This window comes from Saccopteryx bilineata, chromosome 2, assembly GCF_036850765.1.
Source record: "Saccopteryx bilineata isolate mSacBil1 chromosome 2, mSacBil1_pri_phased_curated, whole genome shotgun sequence".
Taxonomy (NCBI): domain Eukaryota; kingdom Metazoa; phylum Chordata; class Mammalia; order Chiroptera; family Emballonuridae; genus Saccopteryx; species Saccopteryx bilineata.
Window position 1 is genome coordinate 373,693,715 of NC_089491.1, and position 21,339 is coordinate 373,715,053.

The 21,339-nt window shown below is 41.5% G+C and overlaps 3 protein-coding genes across 3 annotated transcripts; 2 read left to right on the forward strand and 1 right to left on the reverse strand.

Annotated features, from left to right (window-relative positions):
• Window positions 1-1,091: 1,091 nt before the first annotated feature.
• On the forward strand, window positions 1,092-1,640 carry LOC136322673 (keratin-associated protein 9-9-like). Its single transcript, XM_066254574.1, has one exon. The coding sequence runs from the start codon at window positions 1,092-1,094 to the stop codon at window positions 1,638-1,640; it is 549 nt and encodes a 182-aa protein (XP_066110671.1).
• A 5,206-nt stretch (window positions 1,641-6,846) lies between these two features.
• On the reverse strand, window positions 6,847-20,017 carry LOC136322674 (keratin-associated protein 9-1-like). The gene is made up of 2 exons (XM_066254575.1): window positions 19,977-20,017; window positions 6,847-7,633 (listed from the first exon to the last, which is right to left on the reverse strand). Exons 1-2 carry the CDS (start codon window positions 20,015-20,017, stop codon window positions 6,847-6,849), a joined length of 828 nt encoding a protein of 275 aa, XP_066110672.1.
• LOC136326981 (keratin-associated protein 4-3-like) lies at window positions 20,016-20,504 on the forward strand. Its single transcript, XM_066263660.1, has one exon. It carries the CDS (start codon window positions 20,016-20,018, stop codon window positions 20,502-20,504), a length of 489 nt encoding a protein of 162 aa, XP_066119757.1.
• Window positions 20,505-21,339: the final 835 nt, after the last annotated feature.

Consider the following 21,339-nt stretch of genomic DNA (forward strand, 5'->3'; position numbering starts at 1 on the left):
CTATCATCTGGCAATTCTATATTCTTACACTCATCTCAAGGTCCAAAAGAGTGAAACTGACCTATAGGGTTACAAGTCAACAGAGTGATTAGCAAACTTTGGGTATGAGTGAGGGGGTACAATTTGGAAGAAATGGGGTTCGTTTCTATTTCATAACCTGATAGTATTACCACGGTTATGTTTATTTTGCAATCATCTATCAAATTAGAAATAATTTGCCTACTTTAAAAATGATTAATATACCTAAAATAGTCTAGACACATTAGACTCTAAAGATAAATCAGAAATCATCTCAAGTAATCCAATTCTCTCATTTAGAGAGAGAAAAAGGGAGTGAGTCGGAAGAAAGGGAACAGAGAAAGAGAAAACCGGATGTGTCATCAGTGACTTGAGGTCTCTGACTGCTGGTAAACAAGGGTACTACTAGAGTTGCCCAATTCCCAGTTTGCCCAGAATTGCCCAGCCTATACCACTGAAAGTCCTATGTGCAGGGCAAGTCCGTCCTCCATAATCAGGACTACTGGTCACCCAGGGCATAAATTAACTGATGCTTTCTGAGTCCCAGTTTCTGCTTCTACCCACCTGCTTTGGTTCCGCTGTGCATATGGAAGAGATTATGCCAAACATCCTTTACTCACAAATCTGGCTACACAGGTGGGGTAGGTAGCTCCAGAGAGACATCTGTTTTCATCTAGAATCGGGCTTTTGTGGGGCAACAGTCTTGGACTCAGGCATGGATACGGTTTGTCCCTGTGAACACATCAGCATCATGCCACACACCACAGGGATACTTCCCAATCTAAGTACAGCCGAAGAAACACAACTGGGGAGGACACGTGTACTGACCCTCATGAGGCCATCAGGAACTATGACCAGAATATGATCAAAGCAGGAACGATGCTGATGACGTGACCACCTTCCTTTTCTCTGATACAGTTCCTATGAATTATTCTCAATTAAGGAACACATTAAACACTTATTTTGTAAAGATTCATCTCATTTAGGGGATAACTTCCTCCTTGACAGTTTCCTTGTGATCACCAAAACAACATAAACAAAAACAAGGAAAGCCGTGCTTATTGGTCCCAACAATGGGGGCCCAGTGTATAAAACCCCAGATCATAAGAGGTCATCAGAATCAAAGAAACTCACCTTTGAACAGAAACTTACCTTTGACCCCTGACACCATGTCCTGCTCCCCTTGCTGCCGCCCCTGCTGCGTGTCCTGCTGCTGCCAGCCATGCTGCCATCCAATCTGCTGTCAGACCACCTGCTGTAGAACCACCTGCTGCCGGCCCAGCTGCTGCTGCCAGCCATGCTGCCGCCCCTGCTGCGTGTCCAGCTGCTGCCAGCCATGCTGCCGCCCCTGCTGTGTGTCCAGCTGCTGCCAGCCATGCTGCCGCCCCTGCTGTGTGTCCAGCTGCTGCCAGCCATGCTGCCGCCCCTGCTGTGTGTCCAGCTGCTGCCAGCCATGCTGCCGCCCCTGCTGTGTGTCCTGCTGCTGCCAACCTTGCTGCCGCCCCTGCTGTGTGTCCAGCTGCTGCCAGCCATGCTGCCGCCCCTGCTGCGTGTCCTGCTGCTGCCAACCTTGCTGCCGCCCCTGCTGTGTGTCCTGCTGCTGCCAGCCTTGCTGCTGCTGACTGGCCGGCCCACCTTAAGAACCATCATCTGCACACAACACTTTCTATTAGCTGAGTTGCAACTGTGGAAACAAATTCAGTTCCAGATGTGCTGAAAGCCATCATGTGGTCACCACAATTTTTGTAACTCATCTGGCTGTTTAGAAACTTGTGAATCAGCTCAACGGAGTGCAGAGGACATCACCCCGACTCTCTTCTTGTGTCTTGTGGATCATGCGCCAGCTTCGTGCATCCTCGATGTGGCATGCATCTTCTGAGTAACAGGAACACAAATTCTCATAATTCTTTCTTGGGTTTTTGCTACTGATCTAAATAATAGTCTTCATAACGTGTTTCTTTTTCAATGCAGTCATGGTTCTTATATCTTGCTTTTTAGTTTCCATTATCACTTTGAGTTGTCTCTGTAGATGCAGGAATTCTTATCTACATTTCTTAATAAATCTTGTACTATTATTCACCCAAAGTTGTGTTTTGTTTTATTATACAGCACTCCTCATATAGGGACCTAGATCACTAATTATACACCATATGCATTTCCATTCTGAACCTCACGACAGCTTCCCTCATTCTCCGTTTGTTCAAATGAGAAAATATCTCCGGGGAATGTAGCTAAAAATGGGCAGACTCAGATCGGAGCCAGGTCTCCCGCTTCTCTGAAGGGCACTTACATTCACATATCAGGAAACATAGAGAGGAAACTGGGATTGAACACCAGCAACATGTGCATTGAGTTTCTTTTAACAATGGAAGGAATCATGTCTTACATATGCGGATAACTTTGTGTTTACAGAGTTCTTCCCAGATCAGCGTCCCACACCTCAGTGAGCAGCAGCCGCTTCAGTGCGAACGGCAGCAAGCTTCAGGTAGAGGAGCAGCGACTTTATTTGACAGCTTCCCGAATGCAGGGACACTTTGTCTCAGGCTCCATCCAGCCCCTCATGCAATTCATCTCCATCAACTAATTCTGAGCACCTATTGTGTCCTCATAAGAGAGGCTTGTTTATCAGGACTTGCTCCTGGCATCCTGTAAGTAAGTCTTGTATGGCCTCCTTCTCCTGAGTACCTATTTTAGAGCAAAAAAGAATGAAGTAAACGCCCTGCAAAACATAGACCCTATATCGTGATCTCCAACTTTAAGCCAACCTGCTTCAGTTGGTTTTATGAGGGATGTTACCATCCTAAGGCCTGGCCGTCAGTCCCTGCTGCTGGCAAGTAGCACATTTAGTAGAGGCAGCCACGGTGAGACAGCTCGTGCGGTTGTTCGCGTGCAAAGCCTCTGTCCCTACTGCCACAACTACTTTGTTTGCACGGCAGACCTACCGTGCAAGTACTGGAGCACCTGAGGAGGGAGATGGATGAGTTCTTTCAAACTCCTGGTTGTCCAGCGCCTCCTAAGCGGTGGACACTCTCTGCTGGGCACTGATGTGGGCCACAAAGAGGGAATGCCTTCTGTCCACACACCTGGCTACACCTGCATGATTCTTTTCCAAACCTCTGCGCTCTAATTTTTCAGTCTTTCTCCTTCCAGGTCTCGGACCAATCAACCAAGGCAACAGCCCATGAGCATCAGTTCCTCGTCCACTTTTCTTCTAAACAACATTTATAACCAGGTGGACTGCTCACAGTCCTTTTCACTGGGAGTATTTTCTCTTTCCACTGCCTTTTCAGATGAGAAGTTGTTGATTTGTTTTAGGAAAAATTTCATATGCAGTATAATAGCTGCTACTGGGCAACCAATTGAGGAAATGTAAGGTGTTTCATGATAATATAACGTATACCATTAAGTTTCTTCAGGAATAAACGGAGGTGTAAACAAATTGTGTCTTCTTTAGTTACTGAGGTCAGCAATAAACTCGGGACGTGCTATAGCTTCTTATTTGTACCTTGGTCTGGAGGTTAAATTTGCAATTTGAAATATAGCTTATGTTAAGTCAGGGATACAGGTGTAAACAAAAAAGGTAAATACCCATTATTGAGGGAAAAGGCAAATAACTATTCTTTACTATTAAGGATTATGAGTAAAATTTGTTTTTGTGATCTCCCTTAAAAATATAAGAATTATGATCTCTTAAAGAAGGTATCTGCCTACAGTCTGGCTGATATTGTAAAGGAAGGGAAAAAGAGAAAGAAATAATTCCAGATTAAGTCATAGATGGACATATTATTTAAGACAGAAGCAGGGAAAAGAAAGAAATATACAAAAAGTGGACGACACTCTATATGAGAAATGTTCATGAGGATGTATAAATATATCCTATATTTCCCCCTGAACACATAGCTAGTAAGTAGAACAGAAATTCGAGGACTCTTCCATATGATTTTAATTCCCATAGCCCAAATCTATTGTCTTATTTTCCACAATAGAGAACTTATGGTTGAAAATAAAATTGGAAATGAATAGAAGCACAGCCTTGGAGGGAACTTAGTACAATGGATGATGCAAACTAGCAGCATCTTTACAAAGTTGCCTCACACACAAGTAGGCTCTGTAATGGGGTGGGGTGGGAGCTAGAAGCTCTATAGAACTTTTTCCCGTTTCTTCATAGAAGCTCTGTAATTTTAGGCTTTACATTTAGGTATATGACTTATTCTGGGTTGGTTTTGTATAAGATGTGAAGTATGGACCCAAGTGCATTCTTTTTGCCCATAGATGTTTAGCTGTTCCAGCACCCTTTGTTCACAAGACCACACTTTCTCTGCATATTAATTTCATACCTTTTCCAAAACTCAATGCATAACATATGTGTGAATCCATTTCTGGATGTTCGGTTTTATTCATGGATCTGTATCTTTAACATTTCACCAGTACTCCCCACAAAACAGCTTTAATTGTGAAGTTGGATGGTGGTTTCCTGTTCATGCAATTTTACACAAGTAACTTTGTTTCCCTCAGCACTGATTTCCTCAGGTCTTATATGGGGGCAATAGTATCCACTTTTCAGGATCGTACGAGAACGAGACATAATGTAGATAAAATACCTTGCTCGATCTTGGCATATAGCAGGATTTCAATAAATGTCAGTAATTCTTCCCATCTCTTTTCCACGTTGGAAAACTTAGTAACCTGGCAGAGAATTCCAGGTACATCCTCTAGAAAAGTCACACTTTCTGGCACAGCTAGTGTGTTCACTAACCCAAAGTTTCTTTACATACCTTAAGAGGGTGGGTGACCACAATGAAAACCTCTTTCCTTCCTCCCAGAGCTCCATCAGCTATCAAGAGCCCTTTATTATTTGGTTTTTCATCCAAAGATCCAGATTTCCTCCATTTAGAAACCAACCTAACGCCCATCTTGCCTTTGAATAGTGCATCCTTCCTTATTATTTCTTCTTCCTATTTTTTCCCTTATTTTTACTGAAAACTCTAATTTTGATTTCCATTAGTTTAAGTCTTTAATTCAGAGAACATGGGAAGTTGTACTGTTCCCTTCTATGGCCTAGAGATTATGATCAGATAAAAGGGTTATACACTCATTGCACAGTTACTTCAATTCTCAGGACTCCGGAAACTTATCTTCAACAATGTCCAGGTCAGGAGATAAAACTGCCACAAAGTCTTGGAGCCTGGGGAAAACGACCTGAGCTTGTGTGTTTTGCAAGGGTGACTCTTAACCCACCCAATTTCTGTTGAGATAAATGAAATAATACCAATGCCAATTCTATGACATAAAAGAACAGGTTCCTCTAAGCAAGGGGAGGGCCAGGAATACCAACAATACTCATGTTACTTTCTTTTCTTTCTTTTTTTTTTTTGAGAGAAAGAGGCAGACAGACAGACAGGAAGGGAGGGAGATAAGAAGCATCAACTTGTAGTTGCGGCACTTTAGTTGTTCATTGATTGCTTCTCCTATGTGCCTTGACCAGGAGGTGGGGGAGGGTGGACTCAGCCAAGCCAGTGAACCCTTGCTCAAGCCAGTGACTGTGGGCTCAAGCCAGCTACTTTGGGCTTCAAGTCAGCAACCTTTGGGCTCAAGCCAGGGACCATGGGGTCATGTCTATGATTCCACGCTCAAGCTGGCAACCCTGGGCTCAAGCTGGGGAGCCCATGATCAAGATGGATGAGTCCGTGCTCAAGCCGGCAACCTCAGGCTTTCAAAGTTGGGTCCTCAGTGTCCCAGGTCGACACTCTCTCCACTGCGCCACTACCTGGTCAGGCTCTTGCTACTTTCTGGTGACTGCGCCACTACCTGGTCAGGCTCTTGCTACTTTCTGGTGACTGTGCCACTACCTGGTCAGGCTCATGTTACTTACTTTCTGGTGACAGAATGCACCAGGTATGGGTCAGAACCCAGAGCAGTCGTCTGGGCTGCCTTCATCAACTAAATCTCTTTAAAAAGTCTCTACTGGTCATAGAAGTAGGATGAATATTTGGGAAAAGCTTTGTGGACAGAAAAAGGTTCTGTATATAAAAGGTATAATTATTTCCATTGTTAGAGAAGCAACTCAAAATATATACCTTTCCTCTGTCCAGTCAACAGTGTCATTTCTACCTATTGAAAGATGTAAATAAAAGCGCCCTTGACCTGGAATCAAAAGATCTGTGTGTGCATAGAACCCATTATGCCAATTACATGCTGTATGGCAAATCATTTTCTGATCACTAAAATGAGAATGATAACAGGATGATAACCTTTGCGCGGCCTATCTTGTAGGGCCATTGTGAGACCTGAATGAGATAAAACATAAAGTGAAACTGAAAAGTAGGCTTCATAAAGGAAGTGCTATAAACAAACCAAAAAACATACCATACGATACAAGATTTTATTAGGAAAGAACATGTAGAAAGACAGTTCAAATGTAAAGAGTCTAGTAATCTGGCAGAAATTACTAAATTTAATGTATATACCTAAAAAGATGATCAATATGGATCATTGTGGACAGCTAAAAACACAGTCATAATAATGTGTTTAAGTGCTGTAGAGGCAAGAGGTGACAATGACTTTCATCAGGACGGAGACCATGAATTCATGTCAGATTCAGATGGAGCTGACAGTATCCAGGACACTGATCAGGAGGGAAGGAAGAAGAATAAAATCAAAGGGAAGTAGACTGTGCCCCCTCAGTAGACTCCCAAGAATTGTAGAAAGAAGATGACAACAAAGTTGTATCAGCATGTTGTTTCTCAGCAGAGCTTAGGGCCCAAGGTTCTTGCATGAACAGAAACTTTGGCAAAATGATCGAAGAAATATGTCTAGTAGGCAGGTGGATCAACAACAAGAAGGCTGGCAGCAGCTGGACCCACAGCAGGGGCGGCAGCATGGCTGGCAGCAGCTGGACCCGCAGCAGGGGCGGCAGCAAGGCTGGCAGCAGCTGGACCCGCAGCAGGGGCGGCAGCATGGCTGGCAGCAGCTGGACCCGCAGCAGGGGCGGCAGCATGGCTGGCAGCAGCTGGACACGCAGCAGGGGCGGCAGCATGGCTGGCAGCAGCTGGACACGCAGCAGGGGCGGCAGCATGGCTGGCAGCAGCTGGACACGCAGCACGGGCGGCAGCAGCTGGACACGCAGCAGGGGTGACAGCAAGGCTGGCAGAAGCTGGACACGCAGCAGGGATGGCAGCATGGCTGGCAGCAGCTGGACCCACAGCAGGGGCGGCAGCAAGGCTGGCAGCAGCTGGACCCACAGCAGGGGCGGCAGCATGGCTGGCAGCAGCTGGACACGCAGCAAGGACGGCAGCAAGGCTGGCAGCAGCTGGACACGCAGCACGGGCGGCAGCAGCTGGACACACAGCAGGGGTGACAGCAAGGCTGGCAGAAGCTGGACACGCAGCAGGGATGGCAGCATGGCTGGCAGCAGCTGGACCCACAGCAGGGGCGGCAGCAAGGCTGGCAGCAGCTGGACCCACAGCAGGGGCGGCAGCATGGCTGGCAGCAGCTGGACACACAGCAGCTGGACCCATAGTAGCTGGGCTGGCAGCAGGTGGTCCTACAGCAGGTAGGCTGGCAGCCAAGGGAGCAGCATGAGTGGGTCGCGGTATCAGGTGTAAAAGGTCGGCTTCTGAGCAGAAAAAATTCTCAGAATGTGAAATCTTCTCGACTAGACCTTTTATACACTGAATCCCCAAATTTGGGACCAATGGACACAATTTTCCTCGTTATTATTTATATTTTATTCATGACCCATGGACAATTGCTGAAGGAGGAAGGGCTCCTAAGTATTACGAATCTTCTGAAAATAAATGATAGGATGTTTTCCGAATTAATAGATAACCCGTAAGAACTTATTTCCAAAAAAGAGAGATTGTCAACATCAAAAGAACTATTAACTATGAATCTTCATTTTTTAGGACATAGTACATCCTCTATTCATCTGCTATCTCAGGCTAGCTTGTAGAAGAGCCCAGAGTCATCATCACCAACTACTTTTTTCTCTTGATGCTGCTCATATTGGAATGCAACTTTGAAGATAGAGCATGTTGTTGATGAAACAAAGATAAACTCTAACCACATTTTAACACATTTTGAATTAAAACCATGTTTTTAAACAAGGTATTCATCTGTGTCACATAAAATTCAATGATAGATCATTCTATTAGTAGCAAGCGACTCCACACGGGTCCTCATTTTCTGCAACAGGGACTGAGCTCAACTATAACTGACACAATCTTGTCCATGCTGGGCTCCAGCTCCCCATTTGTTGACCAACCTGATAGCAAGTCTGCTCTGGGGACACAATGTCTACATTTACTGGTAAAGAAAAAGTATTTTTAAAGAACCTGACAAGCTGTTTTCTAGAATGGCTATATGACTTTACATTTGCACCAGCATTATAGTCTGATATCCTTTCTCCACATCCTCACCAGCATGGCATTATCTATCTTTTATTTTAGCTAGTATGATATGTTTATAGTGATATCTCCTGCTGGCTTTATTTTGCATTTCCCCAATGGCTAATGGTATTGAACATCTTTTCATGTGCTTATCTGCCATCTATATCTTCCACAGTGAAATTTCTCTTCATACCTTTACCTACAACCTAATTTGACTGTTTGCTTTTTTTTCTGCTGAGTTTGAAAGTTCTTTCCATATTCTAGATACTAGTGCTCTGTCAGATACGTGGTTTATAAATATTTTCTACCAATCTAACCTTGTCTTTTCATCATTTTAACAGCACATCTTGCAGATCAAATGTTTTAAATTTGGGGGATGCATTTGGGGTGACCCTAGAATCTATGTAAACACAATTAATTAAATCTTTAAAAAATGTTATAATAAAAAAAAGTTTTAAATTTCAATAAAGTTCACATTTTTCCTTTTATGGACTATACTTTTGGTGTCACTAGTAAGAACTCTTTGCCTAGTCCAGATTCCAAAGATTTTTTTCCTATGTTTTCTTCTAAAAGTTTTATAGTTTTACATTTAAGTTTGTGATGGATTTTGAATTACTTTTTTTCAGGTTTTTTCTATTTTATATTTTTAAAATTTTATGGGGTGATCATAACTTTTTCTTTTTTTTTTTTTTTATAATTTTATTTTTTAATGGGGTGACATCAATAAATCAGGATACATATATTCAAAGATAACAAGTCCAGGTTATCTTCTCGTTCAATTATGTTGCATACCCACCACCCAAAGTCAGATTGTCCTCTGTCACCTTCTATCTTGTTTTCTTTGTGCCCCTCCCACCCCCTATCCCTCCCCCATTCCCCCCTCCCCCCCGTAACCACCACACTCTTATCAATGTCTCTTAGTTTCACTATTATGTGCCACCTACGTATGGAATAATACAGTTCCTGGTTTTTTCTGATTTACTTATTTCGCTTCGTATCATGTTATCAAGATCCCACCATTTTGCTGTAAATGTTCCGATGTCATCATTTCTTATGGCTGAGTAGTATTCCATAGTGTATATGTGCCACATCTTCTTTATCCAGTCATCTATTGATGGGCTTTTTGGTTGTTTCCATGTCCTGGCCACTGTGAACAATGCTGCAATAAACATGGGGCTGCATGTGTCTTTACGTATCAATGTTTCTGAGTTTTGGGGATATATACCCAGTAGAGGGATTGCTGGGTCATAAGGTAGTTCTATTTTCAGTTTTTTGAGGAACCACCATACTTTCTTCCATAATGGTTGTACTACTTTACATTCCCACCAACAGTGTATGAGGGTTCCTTTTTTCCACAGCCTCTCCAACATTTGCTATTACCTGTCTTGCTAATAACAGCTAATCGAACAGGTGTGAGGTGGTATCTCATTGCCGTTTTGATTTGCATTTCTCTAATAGCTAAAGAAGATGAGCATCTTTTCATATATCTGTTGGCCATTTGTATTTCTTCCTGGGAGAAGTGTTTATTCATATCCTCTTCCCATTTTTTTATTGGATTGTTTGTTTGTTTGTTGTTGAGTTTTATGAGTTCTTTGTATATTTTGGATATTAGGCCCTTATCTGAGCTGTTGTTTGAAAATATCATTTCCCATTTAGTTGGCTTTCTGTTTATTTTGTTATCAGTTTCCCTTGCTGAGCAAAAACTTCTTAGTCTGATGTAGTCCCATTCATTAATTTTTGCCTTCACTTCTCTTGCCATTGGAGTCAAATTCATAAAATGCTCTTTAAAACCCAGGTCCATGAGTTGAGTACCTATGTCTTCTTCTATGTACTTAATTGTTTCAGGTCTTATGTTTAGATCTTTGATCCATTTTGAGTTAATTTTTGTACAGGGGGAGAGACTGTAGTCCAGTTTCATTCTTTTGCATGTGGCTTTCCAGTTTTCCCAGCACCATTTATTGAAGAGGCTTTCTTTTCTCCATTGTGTGTTGTTGGCCCCTTTATCAAAAATTATTTGACTATATATATGTGGTTTTATTTCTGGACTTTCTATTCTGTTCCATTGGTCTGAGTGTCTATTTTTCTGCCAATACCATGCTGTTTTGATTGTCGTGGCCCTATAATAGAGTTTGAAGTCAGGTATTGTTATGCCCCCAGCTTCATTCTTTTTCTTTAGGATTGCTTTGGCTATTCGGGGTTTTTTATAGTTCCATATAAATCTGATGATTTTTTGCTCTATTTCTTTAAAAAATGTCATTGGAATTTTGATGGGAATTGCATTAAATTTGTATATTGCTTTGGGTAATATAGCCATCTTGATTATATTTATTCTTCCTAGCCAAGAACAAGGTATATTCTTCCATCTCATTATATCTTTTTCAATTTCCCTTAACAATGGTTTATAGTTTTCATTATATAAGTCCTTTACATTCTTTGTTATGTTTATTTCTAAGTATTTTATTTTTTTTGTTGCAATCGTGAAGGGGATTATTCTTTTGAGTTCCTTCTCAGTTGTTTCATTGTTGGCATATAGAAAGGCTATTGACTTCTGTATGTTAATTTTGTATCCTGCGACCTTACTGTATTGGCTTATTGTTTCTAGTAGTCTTTTTGTGGATTCTTTGGGGTTTTCGATGTATAGGATCATATCATCTGCAAAAAGTGATACCTTTACTTCTTCTTTTCCGATATGGATGCCTTTTATTTCTTTGTCTTGTCTGATTGCTCTGGCTAGAACCTCTAGTACCACATTAAATAAGAGTGGAGAGAGTGGACAACCCTGTCTTGTTCCTGATTTAAGGGGGAAAGCCTTCAGTTTAGTGCCATTTAATATGATGTTAGCTGATGGTTTATCATATATGGCCTTTATCATGTTGAGATATTTTCCTTCTATACCCATTTTGTTGAGAGTCTTAAACATAAAATTGTGTTGTATTTTATCGAAAGCCTTTTCTGCGTCTATTGTTAAGATCATGTGGTTTTTGTTCTTTGTTTTGTTGATATGGTGTATTACATTAACCGTTTTACGTATGTTGAACCATCCTTGAGATTCTGGGATGAATCCCACTTGATCATGATGTATTATTTTTTTAATATGTTGTTGTATTCGATTTGCTAGTATTTTGTTTAGTATTTTAGCATCTGTATTCATTAGAGATATTGGTCTGTAGTTTTCTTTTTTTGTGCCATCCTTGCCTGGTTTTGGTATGAGGGTTATGTTGGCCTCATAAAATGTGTTTGGAAGTATTGCTTCTTCTTCAATTTTTTGGAAGACTTTGAGTAGAATAGGAACCAAGTCTTCTTTGAATGTTTGATAAAATTCGCTGGTATAGCGGTCAGGGCCTGGACTTTTATTTTTGGGGAGGTTTTTAATGTTTTTTTCTATTTCTTCTCTACTGATAGGTCTGTTTAGGCTTTCTGCTTCTTCTTGACTCAGTCTAGGAAGGTTGTATTGTTCTAGGAATTTATCCATTTCTTCTAGGTTGTTGAATTTAGTGGCATAAAGTTTTTCATAGTATTCTACAATAATTCTTTGTATATCTACGGTGTCCGTGGTGATTTCTCCTCTTTCATTTTGGATTTTGTTTATATGAGTTCTTTCTCTTTTTTCCTTGGTAAGTCTTGCCAAGGGTTTGTCAATTTTGTTGATCTTTTCAAAGAACCAGCTCCTTGTTCTATTAATTTTTTCTATAGTTTTTCTGTTCTCTAATTCATTTATTTCTGCTCTGATTTTTTTTTTTTTTTAAAGATTATTTATTTATTTACAGAGACAGAGAGAGAGTCAGTGAGAGGGATAGACAGGACAGACAGACAGGAACGGAGAGATGAGAAGCATCAATCATCAGTTTTGCGTTGCGCATTGCGACACTTTAGTTGTTCATTGAATGCTCTCTCATATGTGCCTTGACCGTGGAGCTACAGCAGACCGAGTAACCCCTTGCTCGAGCCAGCGACCTTGGGTCCAAGGTGGTGAGTTTTTGTTCTAACCAGATGAGCCTGCGCACAAGTTGGCAACCTCAGGTCTCGAACCTGGGTCCTCCGCATCCCAGTCCGACGCTCTATCCACTGCGCCACCACCTGGTCAGGCTGCTCTGATTTTTATTATCTCCTTTCTTCGGCTGGTTTTGGGTTGTCTTTGTTCTTCTTTTTCTAGTTCCTTAAGGTGGGAAGTTAAGTGGTTCACTTGGGCTCTCTCTTGTTTGTTCATATATGCCTGAAGTGATATGAACTTCCCTCTTATCACTGCTTTTGCTGCATCCCATAGATTCTGATATGTCGTATTGTCATTTTCATTAGTCTGTATATATCTTTTGATCTCTGCACTTATTTCTTCTTTGACCCATTCATTTTTTAAAAGTATGTTGTTTAGTTTCCACATTTTTGTGGGATTTTTTCCCTCTTTTTTGCAGTGGAATTCTAGTTTCAAGGCTTTATGATCAGAAAATATGCTTGGTACAACTTCAATTTTTCTGAATTTGCTGATGTTGTTTTTGTGGCCCAACATATGGTCAATTCTTGAGAATGATCCATGTACACTGGAGAAAAATGTATACTCAGTCACTTTGGGATGAAATGTCCTGTAGATGTCTATCATATCCAGGTGCTCTAGTGTTTTATTTAAGGCCAATATATCTTTGTTGATTCTCTGTTTGGATGACTGATCTAGAGCCGTCACCGGTGTATTGAGGTCTCCAAGTATGATTTTATTTTTGTCAGTTTTTGTTTTAAGATCAATAAGTAGCTGTCTTATATATTTTGGTGCTCCTTGGTTTGGTGCATATATATTAAGAATTGTTATGTCTTCTTGATTCAGTGTCCCCTTAGCCATTATGAAATGACCATTTTTGTCTCTGAGTACTTTTCCTGTCTTGTAGTCAGCATTATCCGATATGAGTATTGCTACACCTGCTTTTTTTTGGATGTTATTTGCTTGGAGTATTGTTTTCCAGCCTTTCACTTTGAATTTGTTTTTATCCTTGTTACTTAGATGAGTTTCCTGTAGGCAGCATACAGTTGGATTTTCTTTTTTAATCCATTCTGCTACTCTGTGCCTTTTTATTGGTGAGTTTAATCCATTTACATTTAGTGTAATTATTGATACTTGTGAGTTCCCTATTGCCATTTTATATCTTGCTTTCTGTTAGTTTTGTGTCTTGTTTGATCCTTCTCTTTCGTTTTTCTATCTTTTGTTTTTATTTGGTTGTATTCCATACATCTTTCCTCTGTTGCTATCTTTTTTATCTCATGTGCTTCTGTGGTGGTTTTTTCAATGGTGGTTACCTTTGAGTAATGAAAAGGGTCCCTACCCTGTTCATTGTAGCGAACTATTTTGTGAGTACTTTTGCACTCCATCGTCCTTTGCTACTGTTAATCTCCGTCTTCTCCCCCTCTTTCTTTTTGTTGTTGTCACAGTTTAAATTTGGTTTTATTGTGTTCTTCTTGGAGCTTTTACTTGTGGCTCTGTTTTTTTTTGTTCTTTGTATCTGATTGGAGAACCCCCTTTAGTAATTCCTGGAGTGGGGGTTTTCTGATGATAAATTCCCTCATCTTTTCTGTATCTGTGAATGTTTTTATTTCTCCTTCGTATTTGAAGGATAGCTTTGATGGGTATAGTATTCGTGGCTGAAAGTTCCTCTCTTTCAGGACTTTAAATATTGGGGTCCACTCTCTTCTAGCTTGTAGAGTTTCTGCTGAGAAATCTGATGATAATCTAATGGGCCTTCCTTTATATGTTGTATTCTTCTTTTCCCTGGCTGCCTTGAGAATTTTTTCTTTGCTGTTGGTTTGTGTCAATTTCATTATGATATGCCTTGGAGTAGGTTTGTTGGGGTTAAGAAAACTTGGAGTTATGTTTGCTTCTTGAACTTGAGGCTTTAGTTCTTTCCACAGGCTTGGGAAGTTCTCATCAATTATTTGTTTAAGTATGTTCTCCATTCCATTTTCTCTCTCTTCTCCCTCTGATATACCTATTATTCTTATGTTATTCTTTTTGATGGAGTCAGATAATTCTTGTAGGGCTATCTCATTTTTTTTAATTTTTGAGTCTCTTTCTTCTTCTCTCTGTTGTGCCTCAAGTTGCTTGTCTTCTATTTCACTAATCCTCTCTTCTATCTGACCTGTTCTATTAGCTAAGCTTGTTACTTCGTTTTTCAGCTCGTGAATTGAGTTTTTCATCTCTGTTTGATTTGTTTTTATAGTTTCAATTTCCTTGGACATATATTCTTTGTGTTCATGGAGTTGTTTTCTGAGCTCCCTATATTGCCTTTCTGTGTTTTCTTGTATATCTCGGAGGATTTTTAGGATTTCTATCTTGAATTCTCTGTCATTTAGCTCCAAGGTTTCCAATATATTAAATTTTTTCTCCATAGATTTTTCCTCATCTATCTGTGTTACCTCTCTTTCTTTTGTATCCATGATATTCGATTTTCTCTTCCTTAATGGCATCTGAGGGTGGTTTTGTTGATAGTATTAATGAGATTTAATAAAGAATAAAAAGTTAAAAAAAATAAAAAAATAACAAATCGAAAAGAGTTGTTTTTTAAAAAAAAAAATTAATAATGAAATAAAGAAAAATAAAATAAAATAAAAATTTTTTAAAAAAGGAAATTATTCCCCCCCTCTTTTTTTCCTCTCCTCTCCTCTCCCCTCTTTCTTGAGAAAATCTTGTGGTGGACTGTGAGTTATAACAAACAATGCCTGTGATGGAGGGCCTGAATTGGGGAAAAGTAATAAAGGGGCAAAAAAGAGAGAAAGAAAAAAAAAAAAAAAAGGGAAGCAAAAAAAAAAAAAAGAAAAAAGAAAAAAAAAAGAGCGTATGGACCCACAAAAAGCAAATAAGGAAAAAATTTGGGTCAAGAATAAAATGATTTGCTTTTAGGTGTTGGTTTTCTAAGAGTTATGATGAGAGGAATAAGAGGAAAATGGAAAAATGGGGGGACAAATTAAAAACTTACTATTGTATTTAGTGGAACCAGAACTAGATAATATGAAGAGCCAGGGATGGGAGCACTGCTAGTGAGTTAAAAAGGTGAAGTAAAAACCCCCCAAAATGCCACAAACATAGGTTTGAGTCCCAGATAAGATAATTTGTTTGTTATTGAGGTTTGAATGAGAGGAGATGTAAAGGAGAAAGGAAGAAACTAATATAGAGGGAGAAAAGAAAGAGAGAGAGAGAAAAAAAGAGGGAACCACTAAAAGAAGAAAAAAGAAAGGAGAGAGAGTTAAGGGTTTTGGAGTGCAACCCTCATAGAGAGAAAGGAAGAGAAGAGAAATGATAATGGGAGATGTAACACTTATGGGTAGTGTAGTTCAAGGAGAGGAAAGAGTAAGACCGGTAGAGAGTTAATCGGCCAAATTGGAGGAGGAAAAAAAAGTCTCAAGAATGAAGATAAGAGAAACAAACGAACAAATATAATAAAATGGGATAGGTTATAAAGTCTGCAGATTATTCTTGATTTTGAGAGGTTATCTTCTTGCTTTTTCTTTTCTCTCCCTCTTCCTGGTCGGTGACTCTGTACCCCGGGTTCTGCCCCTTTGGCACGCTCAGGTAGAGGTTTGCAGTTGATAAGTCTCTATGGCAATGTCATGTATTGTGCTTTATTCTCGTTGGGAGTCGAGGCTCATTAGCATTTATAGGCTCCGACAGTGAGAGAGTCCGTGTTCCTGGAGCCTTTCTCCTAGTCTTTCCTTCCTCAATTAGTAGCCTGATAGTCCAGCTATGGGGTTGCTGCTGCCTCTGCCTCGATAGTAAGAGGCTCAAATTGCTGGCAACTCCCCACTCTATTTCCACTCAGCACAGGGCTCTGGGTAAGGCTCAGTCAGTCAGAGCTGCTAGCATAATCAGGCGGGCTTTCTGCCCACTCGAAGACCTCTGGCTCTGCCACTCTATCCGGTAACACAAGCGGGCGCCCACTTCCGGGGCGCTTGGAGGAAACTCTCACTCACTGTCTGCAACCAGGATATCTGGCCAGCAGTCTCATGCTCTGAGTGAAACCCCCAACCGCAGGGAAAAGTTGCAGCATTGGCATTGAGTCTCGCTCCGTCCCCGTGTGCGGCTTTTGCAAGGCGCTGGGGCGGCCCGAGATTCCGCTTTGGCCCACACAAAGGCCCCTGACTCTGCCCCTCTCTGCGATAACACGGGCGCGCACTGCCGAGGCACTCGGAGGAATCGCTCACTCCTTATCTGCGCGCGCAAACCAGGATATGAGGCCAGCCGCAGTTCCCTCTGAGTGAAACAGCCTCCAGCACGGAAAATCTCCACCGTTGGGATTAGTTCTCACTCCCTCCCGTGCGTGGCTTTCCCAGGGCGCTGGGTCTGCCCAGAGACTCTGCCCTCAGCCCACAGAAAGTCCTCTGACCCTGCCTCTCCGTGGGGCAACACGGGCACCCACTTCCGTGGCTTAGGAAGAAATCTCTCTTCCACTAACTGCGCACCGACCAGGAGACCGGGTAAAATGGCCGCTCCGCTTGTCTTTCTTTGTTTGGGTTTGGCGCGAGTGTTAGCTTGTATTGCCCGGGTTGCCACAGGATCAGATTTTCCTCGGCTTGGATCTCTGAGCCACAGCCTGGTTCGGCCGTTTTTGCTGCGGCGGCCTGGATCTATTCACCCCCTTTGCCCGCCTCAGTTTCTATATTCACAGTTACCAGAGAAAGCCGCCCTGTTTAGGTTAGTGAGGAAGGCGGAGCATTTCTTACTCCCTATTTCCTTCGGGGTTTGGTTATATATTTAGCCAATTTTTCACTCAATCATACCTTTGGGTGTATTGCGAAGCATCTGGAAGCTCCAAGTATAGGTTTTTCTGTTTCTGGTTGAAGATCTTGTTGAGTTTTGGGGGAGATTTATCGGTATCGCTTCCTACTCCGCCATTACTCTGACGTCATCCCAATAACTTTTTTTAAGGTGTGAGGTTTTTAACTTTTCTTCTTCTTTTGCTTACAGATGTCCAACTTGTTTCTTTGTCAAAAAATCAGTTGGGGCCCTGGCCGACTGGGTCAATGGTAGTGCATTGGCCTGGTGTATGGAAGTCCCAGGTTTGATTCCTGGTAAGGCACATAGCAGAAATTACCATCTGCTTTTCCAACCCTCCCCCTCCCCCTTCTCTCTCTCTCTCTTTCTTACCCTCTCACAGCAATGGCTCAATTGGTTCAAGCGCATCGGCCCCAGGTGCTGAGAGTATGGCTCCGTGAAGCCTCCACCTCAGGCACTAAAAATAGCTTCATTTTGAGCATGGCCCCAGATAGGTGGAGCATCAGCCCCAGATGGGGGGGGTTGCTGGGAAGATTCCAGTTGGGGCACATGCAGCAGTCTGTCTCTCTATCTCCCCTCCTCTCACTTTGAAAAGAAAGAAAAAAAAATCAGTTGGACATATTTGTGTGGCTCTGAGTTATCACTGTCTTTTAATTTGAGATTCTATCCCCCTCATACTTATTCTGATAACTACTGTATTTATCCTTAATTTTAAAAAACTTTATTGAGATGTCATTCAAAACCCAGAGTTTACCCATTTTAAAATACAGTTCAGTGTTTTTCTCATTTAAGGAGATTGTGCAACTATCATCACATCTAATTTTAGAACATCTCCATCTCCCTGAAAAGAAACTTCATATTCATTTAGCAGTCACTCCCCATGCCCTCATCCTCCAGCCCAGCTGTAGAAAACTACTGATCTACTTGCCCTCTACATACATTTGCCTCTCCGGATAGTCCATATACATGGAACCTACAATATGTGGTCTTTTCTGACTGACTTCTTTCAGTTAGTGTATAGTTTTCAAGGTTCATCATATTGTAGCATATGTCAGTACTCCATTTATTTATTTATTTTTATTTATTCATTTTAGAGAGGAGAGGGAGAGACAGAGAGAGAGAGAGAGAGAGAGGAGAGACAGAGAGAGAAAGAGGAGAGACAGAGAGAGAGAAGGGGGGAGGAGCTGGAAACATCAACTCCCGTATGTGCCTTGACCAGGCAAGCCCAGGGTTTCGAACCGGCGACCTCAGCATTTTTAGGTTGATGCTTTATCCACTGCACCACCACAGGTCAGGCAGTACTCCATTTATTTTTATTGGCAAATAACTTATGTTGTATGGATAGACTACAACTGAATAACAAAATTATTATATGTATAAAGCTTATACACATGATTCATGATTCATTAAAGGAACCAAAATGCTATACTAGAAAATATCCATTTAATACAATAGAAGGAACAATGGAAGAGATATAGGAGAATGGACTTGTATCCAGGATATAGAAAGAATTCTTACAACTGTAGTATAATGGACAAAGAATTTTGTGTATTCAGTCATTAGTTGATGGACATTTGGGTTGTTTCCACTGCTTTGACTTTTATGTGCAACTTTTTGTGTAGACATATATTTTCAAAGTATACATGCAAGAGCGATTTGCTGGCTCTCTAGGGATGATAACTCTACAGTTAATTTTTGAGTAATTCCCAAATTATTTTCCAAAGCAGGGCACATTTTATAATCCTACTAGCAACGCATAAAGGTGCCAACCTCTGCACACTCTCACCAACATTTGTTATCTGTCTCTTAAGTCCCAGTGGGGATAAAGTGGTATATTGTGGTTTTAATTTGCATTTCCCTAATGACTAATGATGTCGAGTATCTTTGCCTGGTTGATAAGCAATTTGTATATCATCTTTGTACACATGTCTATTCAAATTTTTGGACCTACATTTGCTCCCAAGTCATTAAGCCCTTGGTCTTTCCCACCTTGTTGTAAAAACAGTATACTTAATTTCAGGCTTATTCCTATTGATGGAATTGTATCTGCAAGGGGTTGGGAGTGAAGGTCGTGGCCCTGGGCACTCCTGGGCACCTTCCCAGAAAATCCTAGACAGTTTCTGAAAAATATAGACTTCTAGGCTTCACCACAGGCAATCTGTGTCACTTTGTTTTTTCATAAAGAAGAGATGTAATAAAAAAGAGATGATAATTTTATATGCTAAATGCAATAATACTGCCAACAAAAATCAATAATGACATGAGGAAAAATGCCAAATGCATTACTGGAGACTCCTTTTTCAACTCACTATGCACCAGCCTGCGCCTAGAGCCATATCCTTTCTCCCGGCTCAAGAATCATCCACAGTGGGGAGTCTCCTCCTCCTATCCAGGATCCCTCAGTACTTCATTCTGAGTGGGAATTGTTTCTTTCCCAGTGACTTTCCTTAGCTGCTATCTCATTTGCTCTATTATCCTGAACTCATGACGCACAGCTTAAGCTTGGGTTGAGTCATGGAAAAGAGAGACAGACATTTAGTGACAAATGGTCACCATCCCAGACAATTGGAGGAAAGAGATGCCATCCTAAAAATTAGATGAAACACACAGGGAAGAGACACAAGAATTGATTTGAAGGAAAGATTAGAGTGAAGATATTATACATCATAGAAAGGAAAAATGCATTCTATCTAATTTTGCAAGAAAAAATAGTTATAATTATCTAATTGAATAATCACTTAGCTATTAAGATAAACAACAACAAAGAAGAAGCTGCCTCAACAGGGTATAAAAGGGGACCAGAGCAAGGAGAGTCAGAAACTCACTCTCCTGGAAATTCACCTAAAACCTCCATTCTTGTCAACATGGTCAACTCTTGTGGATCCGTCTGCTCTGACCAGGGCTGTGGCCAAGGCTGCAGCCAGGAGACCTGCTGCCGCCCCACCTGCTGTCGCCCCAGCTGCTGTGTGACCAGCTGCTGCCGCCCTAGCTGCTGTGGTTCCTGTTGCTGCCGCCCCAGCTGCTGTGTGACCAGCTGCTGCCGCCCTTGCTGTGGTTCCTGCTGCTGCCGCCCCAGCTGCTATGGTTCCTGTTGTTGCCGCCCCAGCTGCTGTGGTTCTAGCTGCTGCCGCCCCAGCTGCTGTGATTCCTGTTGCTGCCGCCCCAGCTGCTGTGTGACCAGCTGCTGCCGACCTTGCTGTGGTTCCTGCTGCTGCCGCCCCAGCTGCTGTGGTTCCTGCTGCTGCCGCCCCAGCTGCTGTGTTTCCAGTTGCTTCCGTCCAGTCTGCTGTCAGACCACCTGCTGCCGTACCACCTGCTGCCGCCCAGTCTGCTGTGGATCCTCTTGTTGCTGAACTTCCTTTCTTGCACCAGCCCTGAGTTAACTACCAGTGTATCAATCTTATTTTCATTTCCTTTGTCCATACACCTGGTCCTGTTCAAATCTCTTACTATGTTTATTAATCCCTGCCACCAACGAACTATTTAAAAGGCAACAATTTAAACTAAATCTCAGAGGAAAGGGGGGGAGAGGGGAGTAAAGAGGGAAAATATATGGTGATGGAAAATGATTTGACTTTGGGTGATGGGCACACAACACAATTAACAGTTCAAATGCTATAGTGATGTTTACCTAAAACCTATGTATTTTTGTTGACCAATATCACCCTATTAAATTTGATTTATAAATAAACTAAATACCACACAAAACCTCCAAGTTGGCATTCAGTCAGCTGACCAAATGTCTACACTACTTTACGAAACAGGCTTGGCCTTCACACTCAGTTCTGTGTAGTAGAGTAACTATGTCTCAATAAATAGGTAGTCTCCTGGTATTGGATACATTTGTAGTCCTTAATTATCTTTTAGTGTTGATTATTAATTGGAGATAAGTTTGGATATTAGTTATGGGGACAACGAAACTGGTTTTGCATATATCAATCAAAGTCTATATCAGAGAAAATGCCAAATAATCAGGTTTTCTCCAAACAGATTGTTCCCATTGTCTGCCACCAAGTTTATTGAGAGAAAACAAAGAACATCCTTTTTTAAGATAACTGAGTTATAAATGTAGCAAGGTCCTTCTGCTACTGGGCTCTGGGGATCTTATAAGTTGAACGAGACCCAGTTCCTATGCCTTACATAACTCCCAATGAAATCTTGCATTTAATAGAAAGACATACATCAGGT